We start from the raw sequence: 12,210 nt of genomic DNA on the forward strand, positions 1-12,210 counted from the left end.
TAATAAATTTGAGTAACGATAAATATGGCATTATACCATATGCATGCATGTATGTATGCATACTATCCTATACTGTATATACAATATTCTCTGCGCGCGCGTGTGTGTGTGTGTGGTACGCGCATGAATATATGTATATATGAATGTATGCACCTGCGTAAAAGTATTACTTTTACTGAAAATACATGGTTATATGTATACTTAATTACAATTATATATTATATTAAATATTCATAGTAATAAAAAATATGAAACAAATATAACTCGAAATATTTTTGCCATTATTAGTTTTGTTAAATCTTTTAATAGCTATTTAGGAATTTTTTATTAAGAGATTTTCCCATCTAGCAATACTTTACAGTCAGAGTAATTCAGAGAGAGCCCTCTATAAATACAAATGAAAGAAAATTAAATATGGCGGATATTTTGTTTTGTGTGTAGTGAATATATTCTGTTACTTTATTTAATTAACTTTCCGATATAACTATACGTATTGCTTATGGGGTTCTTAAGGAAGTTCAAAAAAGGAAGATGAATGCCACAAGTCTTTACGTATCAACGTGTCGGTTAGTTTTACAAGCGGATACCGATGATCCAAATTCATGGACAGATTTATACAGGCTAGTTCCATACTTGCGACAAAGTTTAAGTTGTACTGTGTGTTCAAATTTGTTAATCGAACCTCATACACCAACTGAAACTAATTGTCAACATCATGTGTGTCGTGGTTGTAGAGGTGGACGCAAAAAATTGAAACCGTCATGTGGTTGGTGCAAGGATTATGACAAATATGTTGAAAATGTTCAATTACGAATACTGTTACAGTGTTATAAGAAATTGTGTGAATACTTGACAAATACAAACATTTATCGAAGTTTAATACTTTCAGTGTCCTCCAATAAAACAGGTAATAATGCATCAGCTATTGGTGCTAGTAGCCTGATGGAACTCATACAAGAGGGTTCTGGCTTTAAAGATGAATTTAAAAGTACAGCGGGTTTGTCAAAATCTGCGTACAGTATTTTACCATGTGTTTATACAAGTACTACCTCAACTCAAACTCAAGGAAATACTATACAAAATTCTGAAGCAGTGTCACAAAGTATATCTGGTATAGTATATTATTTTTGTTATAATCATGTAAGATTATTTGTATCATAATGTTATTTATACTTTTTAGGATATTCAACTAAAAGACAAATAATTTTTAGAACTGAAATTTATAGTGTTTAAAACTATGCATATAATGATAAAAAAAATCATTTTTTTATTAAATGTTCTTTTAAATATTTTAGATCCTTCCATTATATTTTTATTAAAATTTATTTAAATTTATTAAAACTTCAAATGTCCCTACTGCTTTTGCTACATCAAATAATATTTAAGGAAGTTATTTAATTAAAAAAGAAAAGAAAAGCAGAAATATTATGATAATGAATAAGATTCTTTATTTTTAATATAACAATTTGTCCTTGATATATACTTTTATTATATCAGAAGCAGTTTTGACATTAATACTGAAATACTGAAATACTGAAATACTGAATAGTTTTATCTATGTGTTTAACAAGTCATTCTGAATCAAAAAGGTCATGGTTTACTTATTATTGATTTATTTAAAAAGATGATTCTACACAATATTAGAATAGAACGATAGCTCTTTATTTTCCATGGATTTCTTACTTTTGTATATATTAAATACTATAAATACTATTATTTATATATACTAAATTTGTATATACTAAAGGAAATGTTCAAAGCGATAGCTCTGCTTTCATAAACATATATATTCGATATTATAACGATCGTTACTGTTACATCGTAGAAATTTCATTTCTGATACCATCACTTGCATTGCTTGTATCAATTTTTAGCTTGACACTGGATTACCATTGCCATATACCTTTGACTTCATATAATCCCAGAAGAAGGAATTCAACAGAGTTTGTATCGTCCCATCTAACCCCCTGGGAAATGAGTATTTAACAAAGTCGTAACATTTTTTTTGAATATGGTGATATTCCATCATATTGGAATCACATTCTTCTTATCACTGCAAACAAAATACTTTGTCTAAATACAAAGGCAAGTTGTTTTTTAAGAAATCTGTGTAACATTCTGCCATGAGTCATTCATGTATTATGTGTGGTTAAATAAAGATAAGTGTTAATGATGTTATACCACACATTTAATGGAACTCAGTAGTGGAAACTTTGTTGAAATATAGTATATGAATTTTCAGTTGCCCAGTAATGTGATTGTGATTGTTATTTATGCTATCATAGGTACTCTGAACTTCATCTGTAAAAAGAATGTGTTAAGCCAGATACAAAACAATATGTGCTACATAATTTTGTAGTAGAAGGGGAGTCTACCTTACCAGTAGGATGAAACTCATGTCTATGTAATATTATTCATTTTCTTGAATGTAAAGTAACAATTCTTATTACTATTAGACAATTGTGCATCAATTTTTTTTAATTCTCTGAACATGTTTTAAAATATAGGATGATGTGATATGTTTCTCGGATATCATTGTTTATATATCGCAATTTTTGCGTTATTATTTAGCATATTCTAAGTTTGAAAACTTACACGGCATTGCGAAATTAAGTTACCAAACAGAACTTAATAACTTAGAATCTAGAAAGAGACTGAGCGTTGTATATAGTTTTTTATTCACCAATAGCTAGCATCATATGTGGTATTTGACATATAGCCTAAAAATTCTTTATTTTGAAGACACCTGAAATCCATAGCATACTTAAGTGACCTTTGTGATTCAGAATGACCTATCAAACATATTGGTAAAATTAATCAGTTTTCTCTTGGATCATTCTAAATACACTTTTTATGTGTAAGTACTATGCAGAGGTACAAAGGAGCAAGGGATTGATTAATTATTTCTGATAGATCTAACAATCAAAAATTGATATGCTTATTGGCTGAAAGATATAACACTGTGTGTTGTCTCAGAGAATTTCTTTCTATACAAACAGCTCTGCATAGTATATACCAATTGTTACTTTGGTGATATAAACTTAAAATGTTTTGGTTAATATGAATATAAAGATGTACAAAGTGAACCTCTTGATACTTAAAGAAAGTGTTGCTAATTACACCGTGAGTCACACACTCTTCCTTTCATTTTACATATACATATATATGCCTCTGCCCTAGCACAGAGTCGATATTGGTAACTTTTTAGGTAACAGATTACATACAGTTCGGGGCAAAAATAGATGTACAGGTAGGGGAAGTATTATATATCTTTATAGTGTATATATTGCTTAGTAAATTATTGAAATTAATATTTACATTTTTGTGTAAACAAGTTCTATTTAACGAAACTTTGCTAATATTTATATCCATTACCTATCTACTTATTTTTGTACACAACTGTATATCGATACAATTTTATCGCTGCGGCAGTATTACTTCTGAATTAATTAACGAGGTGAGCACCATGTATAATTATTTATTAGTACATTTTAATTGGTCAAAACCAAATTTTCAATTACGTTATTTTAATTTATCCATACTTATCTGTATTAATAAAAGATGAAATAAGTAGACTTATATTCTTTTTTTAACATGTATTATATAATGTTAATTTTTTTATAATTCTTCAATTTCCATCATTGAAATTGATAAAGTGTTTAGTATTTCTATTTCACAATTAGATATTAAATATTCAAGTTTCTAATAAAAGTAATTTTATATTCCAAAATATTTATTTCTTATTATGTTCTTGTAATTATTTACGACGTACTCTTTGACCGAATAGAAGCAAAGTCTGGGAGGAGTCTTAAAAGAACATCTATATATATATATATATATAAACACGAATCATTGAGTAGTCCAGAGAAGTATTCAAAAGACGTTCATTATTATTTGCTACTTTTATATACTATTTTATTATCATTTGGGTTTTATGGATAAAATATCTTTAAGTCAATATTCCATATTACGAATTAATTTTTGTAATTATTTTGAATCAATTATCGCCAATAATTATTTAGAACGATGCCATCCCATCTTGGCTTTTGATGATTTTTTAATATGTTGTCGGAGATATGATTCTGAACAATTTTTCCCTGCACATGTAACCGTCGTTTGGTCTTAGTTTCCAAGATATTTGCAAAAAAGCTGTCGGTACTACCACAGTGAATTCTACTTATAATCGTGCGTTTGTGATAGCTTATACGTTAGTATTGAATAAAATAACGCCTAACCCAAATCTAATTTTTATTTTTTCTTTATAGTTTATATAAGTTTGGCTGAAGTACCATTTTATCTTGCCGCCGTAAGGCGGCCGGTAACTAATGCTAACGCATATGTTGTTACGGACGCATAATTACAAGCAGAATTCATCACAGAATTCAGTACCGGCAGTGCTTTTCAAATATCTCGGAAACTATTCTCGAATGGCAGTTACATGTATAGGAAAAAAGGTTGTTCAAAATGTAAATTTCTAGAACATATTTAAAAATTATTGAAATCGGTAAGGTGACAGTACTTCTAAATAATTACCAAATTTTCTTCTAGATTAATATATGTTAAAAGAAATACAAAATGATCCTGTAAAATATACGCAACGAAATATATAAAACATTTAGTATTCGGGTTAGGTATATTCATACTTTTTAATATCAGAGAGAGAGAAGGGGGAAGAGGGAGGGAGGAAGAGAGAAGATATTAAAATATAGATATGTAATTATTATTTTGTATCAAATTATAACAAGTTTATGTTAAACATGTTGTTAGAAGTAAATTATATATAAGTGGATCAGGTACTTGTCTCAGAGAAAATGTCAAAGGAGAAAGATGAACGATTCAGTAAGTATTATTATATTCGTAAAATCATGTTTTTTTTACGAGCACTGATGTATGTATAATCAACAATTGCATGATTTTTTAGTGGAAATGCATACTTCTTTACTTAGATAGCTTCCTACCGTCATTCTACGTAAAAGAGTATTGTGGGGTACAATAGTAAAAAAATTATTCGTTACCGAGATATTTTTTAAATATATCTTTCTTGAAGAAGATGCTCAAACGTTTTATAGCAAATTCATAATTATCGACATTGATGTGGGTAGTCGTAACAGAAACGGATACGTATTCGTTATTTAAAAAATTTATTTAAATCCGTTAAATTCTGTAGAGGATGTAAAAGAACGGGTAATACCGAAATGCAACGATAATCATAAAAACCTTAAACTCAGTTATGAAAATAATTAAAAAGCGTTGTCTGAAATGTTTACAAAGTGATGAAGAGCAAGCGTTTGAACATCTTCAATAAATACTTTCTTTTTAATATCTCGATAATTAATAATTTTGTTACTATTTTAACCTCATATTCATTTACGTACGTAGAATGGCGAGAGAAATCTATCCATATAATAAAAGAAGTATTTATTTTCATATTAAAAACCTATGCGATTGCTGATTACATATATATCATTGTGCAGAGAGAGAGAGAGAGAGAGAGAGAGAGAGAGAGAGAGAGAGAGAGAGAGAGAGAGAGAGAGAGAGAGAGAGAGAGAGAGAGACGATCCTACGGATATAAGTATTCATTGAACCTTTGAATCTTCATTGAATTTTTCTCTTTTGATATTTTTCTGTAACTGCACTGGTAACAGAATTATAAGGTGATACAATTACATGGATCACCCTGTATAATGTTGTTTAAGATATTTTATAAAAATATATAATATAGAAAAGTTTAAACAAAAAACGAAAAAGTGGATTAAAATACAGGAATTGTAATTATAAAATTAGAATAACAAATGCTTCGTTGATTCTCATTATGAAATTTATATCAAATAATTAAAAAATTTATATTACCTTGTATTAGACTATAAGAATTATTTCTAGATCTTCTTTTTTCTAGATTCTATAGAAAAGTAAGCAATAGAAAAGATATATTATACGCATTCTTTACACAGATAACATATAATTATACATATTTTAAGTACTTCGTTTAAATTTATTTGAATTTATTATGTTGAAGTCAGGTAAAATAACTATGTATTCAATGAATTATAAATTATAGCGTATAATTATTAAATATAATATATCATATAAATATACTCTCGAAATTCAATAGTTTTTTCAAATAGTCCTTTTTCAGGACCTTTTTAAAACCGAAAAATAAATAAAATATATGTACATACGTTTGAATATAATATATTTGAATTATCTAGATGAAATATTGTATCTGTAACTATTAGTATCTCACAAAATTTTTTTTATTACTTGAAAAGCGTTTGAATTTTTATAAATTTTTTGTTGATGCTGAGAATTACCTTTACTTCATTTATAGAGTTTATCTTTTATACATTGTCAACTATTTTTACATTGACAGCTCGTATACGAACCAAATGTACGAGAATGCAATTTCATTTACCTCTGCGCGTTTTTTAACAACAATTTCCTTTCATAATTTTATTACAATTAATTTTATATTCAATTTTGTAATATTTTATAAGATATTCGATTATTTAACTGATTATTTTTGCTCATAACTCAAAAATGATACAAAGATGATTCATCCAAGATTTCAATATTTTATTTTTGGCATGGTCGTTTTATCATAATCGTTAAATTGCATTTTAATATTGGCTGTAACGCGATGTGGTTCAAAATATGTAATTTTATTAAGGAAAGTGATGGTGATCTTGAAACTAAAAAATGAAAGAAGTAATCAGTCAATCATAATATTTTTCTAAAATATTGTAAATATTATATCATCTCTTAATTCAATTTTTCACATTATTGAAGATGATAATAAATGATCATTTTTGAAAAATAAGATAATCATTATTTATTATTAAAATGTCTTGTAATTACATAAGAAAGCAGAGAGATATATTTGTTTATGTAGAGAAATTTATTTATGTATTTGTAGAGTCACCTGCCATTCGTACTGTATCAAACGGATCTTCGATATACTCTGTGATGTATGCTGGATCTGGTAACAAAATAACAATAAAACGGAAAGCAGCAGCTACAGATGATACAGAAGTAGGACAACAGGATATGGATGGAAATTCACACAGCTCTGTAGGAGGGGTAAAATGTATTCCATCTTCCCACCTTAAATATGGGACCCCTTCTCAGAAAAAATCTTCAAAGGGCAGCAAAGTAATTTCAATAGATATTCGGTTAATATTATGCCTTACAGGAAGTTTACATTGCACTATAACTTTTATTTAAATGCTAAATGACGTGCATCCTCGTTAATATTACTTGTAAGGTACAATCATATTTCTAGATTTGTATAACACTTAATAACGTAGCTTATATTCAATTAACATTCTTTATTATATTTCAAGACTAACACTAGTTTAAATTTGAATATATATTTTGCTAGGTCCCATACCAAGATTGATGCAGATATCAACTTTAGATTGCATTTTATGACATATTATATTTTTTATTTATTAAATACTTATGTCTGCATTAATCTATAATCCTTACTTTAGTCCAATTTTCTGTAATAGTTAAAGGGTAAAGAATTTATTTCACTTCAGTCATCAGCTTTTAAAAAACCAAGATCAAATTCTACTCGAAGTAAAAGAAAAGGATGTAGATGTGGTAATGCCACAGCAATACCTGGGAAATTAACATGTTGTGGTCAACGTTGTCCCTGTTACGTTGAAAGTAAACCTTGTGTTGAATGTAGATGCAGGGGTTGTAGAAATCCTCATACAGCAGATGGGTTGAAGGTAGAAAAATTACAATATTATAGTATCAATAAAATTAATTAAATTTTTTTTTAAACAGTGTAGTTGATCATACCGTATATTGTTTTACATTTTAGATTCGACCGCATATACCTGAGTTACATAACTTACAGTTACAACTATCAACTTCTTTGGATTGTGACACACTAAATTCAGATCCTTTAGGATCAGTGTCACAATGCCTTTCAACTTCTCCGACAACGATTCAAGTATTAAATGTTTATTCAACTCCGAGATTAGATATCGACAATGTTCCACAAAATCTACCTGCAGCCTTGTTAGTAGGAGAAGATGCTATGATTAGTACTGAAAGCGAAGCCGAAGACAGTGATATACAGATCGACGTGTGACAGTTCAAGCGATATTGTCAATCGTCATGTACAATATAATAAGGTACGTGTAATGTAAAGAATGTTATTGCAGTTAAGGCAGATGTTTCTCAAATAGGATAAAGTTCAAACTACATGACAAAAGGATAGTACGTAATTAATATATAGCAAATACATTGATGATGATGATGATGATGATGATGTTATTTTTAATATTTTGTTTGAACACTTTTTTATTGTTACAATACCCAATAAATATTTTTAAATATACTTCTATAGCTTTTCTTTTAGTATACACTATTTTGGTTAGTTGTACCCATTAGTTTTCTATTATGTCAGAGCTGTTGAACCTATTACAGATACATTTTATACTTACACAGAGATTAGCAGGCACGAAAGTAACACTTTCATGGGGAGCAACCGTGCTAAATGTAGAGATCGTGCAAGATTATAATGAAATTTTCTAATTAATATATCATATAAAAATTTTGAAGGTCACGTTGCATTTGTTCCAGGATTTTACAAATAAAATTTTTTACCTGCAAAAATTTCAAATAATAGTAGTTATTACAGAAATAACCATTACTATTTCACTATTACTATTACTTTACTTCGGCAAAGTGAAAAAGATCATGTTTATATGATTAATAGTTAAATAAATACTTAAATAAAGATTCATTTACATAAGTAGGACATAAAAGTTGAAATTCTTACAAGATTATTTCCTTAATCGTTAAGTTTCAGGAGTACTTTGCATCGTACGTTTAAGATTATTCCGAGGATGATATAATAAATTTTTATTCAACAATACCTTTGCTTTATTTTGACTGCTGATGTCACTTGCAGGCTTTGTCCGCAGCTTTGTCGTCAAGCAGTGGCAGGCGCCCTTTTTCCGCGAGAGTCAAATCGAGCGTCCCTGAATTATATTAATACTTAAAAGGGCCGAACAAGTGTCAATATATTCTCATTTATGAAAATTACGTTAATGGCCAATCAGGTATTATTTATCTACTTTTGGAGCACGATGTGAGTTCATACGAATACACAAAATATTCGCGAATCTCATACTACTGACAGAGAATCAGAAAAATATTAAATGTCTCATTTGTATTACAAAATATTATAAAGAGTAAATTAAAATTTGTTTCATATTATAGAATCTATAGTTTTAAATGGCGTAAATATGTATAAAAATTCAAATTGACTTTATAATAGATATACGTTTAAAATTTTGTTAAAAAATATCGAAAAATATATGATATTATATCGTATAAATCATAAGGATATTAATGATTTCTTACCTTTGCGTTTAAACGAGTCAGTATGACAGTAATTTTTAACCAATGATACGCGTATCATTGCTGTACGTATATATAAGCGTACGTATGTACGTACGTACGTACTGCGTATGTATACATGTTGCGTGTTGTTGATACATATGAATACGCGACAGGTGGTTGATGATACGCGAATAATATACCACATATATAGATACCTTGTCGATTTTCGAGTTTTCGAATTCTGATTTACGTGCAAGATATATTTTTGTTAGCCGTACTGAATTTTTTGAATTCTGCTTTTAATTTCACGCATTTATCACAGGGCTGTGAACAGTTGTTTTAAAGAAAATCAAACACAGTCCTTAACATATATATCTTCGCTTATTAACGATATATGTATTATTATGCTAAAAAAGAAATTGTTTACCACAATTACTATTTCTAATTTATTGATTTGTTAATCATATATTTTGTTGTAGACATACAACATGTTGTTTTACTTGAATATTGTCTTATAATAAAATTTATTTTCCATTGCAGTTATATATACACATGGTTGAAATTGATTCTTTCTGTAATTATAAAAATGATAGTATGTCCCACAATAAAGATAACTTCTCTTTGAACAATTAATATAATTCTATTAATCCAATCTTCCTTACATTTGAAGATAAAGTGGTAATTTATTCTTTATATATATATACATATATTCTTAAATACTTGTATTTTTAAATACATAGTTGTAACTTTCACGTTTGATATATTTGTATTAATCGTAATTTCTTCCTTCAATACATAATGATAAAAGTTGAAGTTCTTGCAATTGTACATTAACTTTAATTTCCATGTTTATTTTATACCTTACTGCATATTACCTATTCAATATATGAACTATACTTTGAGGGATTTCAGACTGGTTTGTTGCCCATGGAGTGTTAAAGCATTTTACTCGCACTTGTAAATTTCAAATTAAGGAAACCTAATAACTACCGAATGGTTTAGAAACGAACACAAACTTTAACAAATTAAGCTCTGAGACAAAATGACTGTATTTTAAAAATTATCTATAAATCGAGAAAAACTTTAAGCTATTACAAATTTTACGCTTGTAAGAAACATTGAAATGCACAATTGTAGGCAGAATTCACTGTAGTGATAGCGACAGCTTTTTGCGAATATCTCAAAAACTAGGGTTGTCCGTGGATTAGCATAAAAAGTTGTTCAAAATCATGCTTCGATAATATATTAAAAAACTATTGAAATTATTCTATGGTGGTATATCAGAGACTAGCCTGTCATTCTTTCGTCTATTTATGTCTTCGGATTTTACATAAAAAATACGCGATTTATTTATGATCCAATAAGAAAAATTGTTATTAACTGATACTAATAAAAATTGTTCTTATTGGAGTTTATCATGTAACAAAGCGACTGATTTATGCCTTGACAATGTTCATTCTTATGACAAATCCGTAGAGCGATTATAATTATCACTAATAAATAATTTTGACATTTAATCGATAGATTTGTTATCAATTTCTTTTTGTTTCTTTCGCCACGACTACGCTGCTGTACGTACGTAATTTATTTATTTTCACTAGCGCACATACCCTAAGGATAGTGTCACATGGGAGACAATATTAAGGTACGTATTACAATTAAGTTGACGCAATAACGTAACAGCACGATCGTATTATATACGTCGTGGTTACGTAGCTAGGGGCTGTGTATGCTATATATCTAAAAATGGCTGCAATAAAGTTTGGACCTCAGTTGAAAGAGTTACGAATTCTTTTATGTCAAACCTCGAAGTCTAGTAAGGGTGTCAGGTAATAGCGAAATTAATTATGTAAAATGTACCATCTTTATATTTCTTTTAACCTTTTTTAATTAATATACAATTTCAATCATAATTAATTATATTGCCCTCTAACCTGTTTATATTTTTAGAGACTTTATCGAACAACAATACGTCCCGCTTAAAAGATGTAACCCACAATTTCCAGTTTTAATTAGGGAATGTTCTGACACGGAACCCGTTTTATATGCACGATATGGTAAATTCTACAATAATTATTTCATATTAATGCATGTGCGTAATGTTTAATCCTTGCATTACAAAGATATGTAGTTCTTAAAACCCAGTCTACCAGCAATAGGCCATTTTGTGCTCACTTCCAGAACATAATTTTGCCTAGCATATTAATATCGGACTAAGTGATATTTAAATCAAATCAAAATATATAAAATATATTTCACAATACACATTGATATTACATTTGCTATATATCATTCTATTCCGATGATGTATTTATTTCGCATTGCTTGTAAGTTATCGATCCTTTTGCTGTGCTTTCCACATGTATATCTTCTACACAAGCTGCAAATGATTTTAATCTTCCTTAGATTGTTATATATATGTTTTTTAAATACTGTTTCACTGGAACACAATTAACATTTTCCTATGCTGTTGCAATCTCCCTTGTTACGAGAAATTTGTTTTACCTTGCACCTCAAAATTTCCTCCATGGTGATAAAGCATGGGCTTAAGAATATCACATTCAACAATAATTAATCTTTTCAGAACTTGAACTAGTCGTATATATTTAATTCTAAGTTTCCAAGTGTCTGTTTTCTTTAATAATAATAATATATTTTCTAAAATATTATATTCTAGAATTTGGAGTAGAACGTCGTGTGCCTCTACAAAATCTAAAATCTGAAGAAATATTGAAATGTATCCAAGAACTAGCAAGCAGTAAACCAAAATAATATATCTGATATATTAGTATGTATGTATGTATTATAATTTATTTAAATATTCAATAAAATAGTTGTATAAATTATGTA

At 28.4% G+C, this 12,210-nt stretch overlaps 2 protein-coding genes and 1 long non-coding RNA gene across 12 annotated transcripts; 2 read left to right on the forward strand and 1 right to left on the reverse strand.

Annotated features, from left to right (window-relative positions):
- Positions 1 to 390: 390 nt before the first annotated feature.
- msl-2 (male-specific lethal 2) lies at positions 391 to 8,365 on the forward strand. Of its 3 annotated transcripts, XM_069112149.1 has the most exons (5): positions 391 to 1,111; positions 6,914 to 7,149; positions 7,539 to 7,733; positions 7,829 to 8,144; positions 8,199 to 8,365. In XM_069112149.1, exons 1-4 carry the CDS (start codon positions 532 to 534, stop codon positions 8,099 to 8,101), a joined length of 1,284 nt encoding a protein of 427 aa, XP_068968250.1. In that variant the 5' UTR covers positions 391 to 531; the 3' UTR covers positions 8,102 to 8,144; positions 8,199 to 8,365. The 3 variants fall into 3 exon arrangements, with proteins under 3 accessions (XP_068968250.1, XP_068968249.1, XP_068968251.1); XM_069112148.1 differs by having other exon boundaries at positions 7,829 to 8,365; XM_069112150.1 differs by having other exon boundaries at positions 6,914 to 7,077; positions 7,829 to 8,365.
- Positions 8,366 to 8,489: 124 nt separating this feature from the next.
- Positions 8,490 to 11,030, reverse strand: LOC138179411 (uncharacterized). Of its 8 annotated transcripts, XR_011173033.1 has the most exons (5): positions 10,023 to 11,025; positions 9,846 to 9,932; positions 9,382 to 9,767; positions 8,892 to 8,996; positions 8,490 to 8,619 (listed from the first exon to the last, which is right to left on the reverse strand). It is a non-coding gene; the product is annotated as an uncharacterized LOC138179411 (long non-coding RNA). The 8 variants fall into 8 exon arrangements; XR_011173032.1 differs by having other exon boundaries at positions 9,382 to 10,146; positions 10,236 to 11,029; XR_011173030.1 differs by having other exon boundaries at positions 9,382 to 10,146; positions 10,221 to 11,029.
- Positions 11,031 to 11,061: 31 nt separating this feature from the next.
- ND-B8 (NADH dehydrogenase (ubiquinone) B8 subunit) lies at positions 11,062 to 12,210 on the forward strand. The gene is made up of 3 exons (XM_069112160.1): positions 11,062 to 11,189; positions 11,311 to 11,417; positions 12,038 to 12,210. Exons 1-3 carry the CDS (start codon positions 11,107 to 11,109, stop codon positions 12,130 to 12,132), a joined length of 285 nt encoding a protein of 94 aa, XP_068968261.1. The 5' UTR covers positions 11,062 to 11,106; the 3' UTR covers positions 12,133 to 12,210.

The sequence above is a fragment of the Bombus flavifrons genome, chromosome 4 (assembly GCF_040668555.2).
Source record: "Bombus flavifrons isolate JBK064 chromosome 4, iyBomFlav1_principal, whole genome shotgun sequence".
Classification (NCBI taxonomy): domain Eukaryota; kingdom Metazoa; phylum Arthropoda; class Insecta; order Hymenoptera; family Apidae; genus Bombus; species Bombus flavifrons.

Coding starts and splice junctions, on each gene's coding strand:
- ND-B8 (XM_069112160.1), top strand. CDS start 11,107: ATGGCTGCAATAAAGTTTGGACCTCAGTTGAAAGAGTTACGAATTCTT. Junction 11,190..11,310: donor AAGTCTAGTAAGGGTGTCAG/GTAATAGCGAAA, acceptor TTATATTTTTAG/AGACTTTATCGAACAACAAT. Junction 11,418..12,037: donor CGTTTTATATGCACGATATG/GTAAATTCTACA, acceptor ATTATATTCTAG/AATTTGGAGTAGAACGTCGT.
- msl-2 (XM_069112148.1), top strand. CDS start 532: ATGAATGCCACAAGTCTTTACGTATCAACGTGTCGGTTAGTTTTACAA. Junction 7,150..7,538: donor AATCTTCAAAGGGCAGCAAA/GTAATTTCAATA, acceptor ATTTCACTTCAG/TCATCAGCTTTTAAAAAACC. Junction 7,734..7,828: donor ATACAGCAGATGGGTTGAAG/GTAGAAAAATTA, acceptor TTTACATTTTAG/ATTCGACCGCATATACCTGA.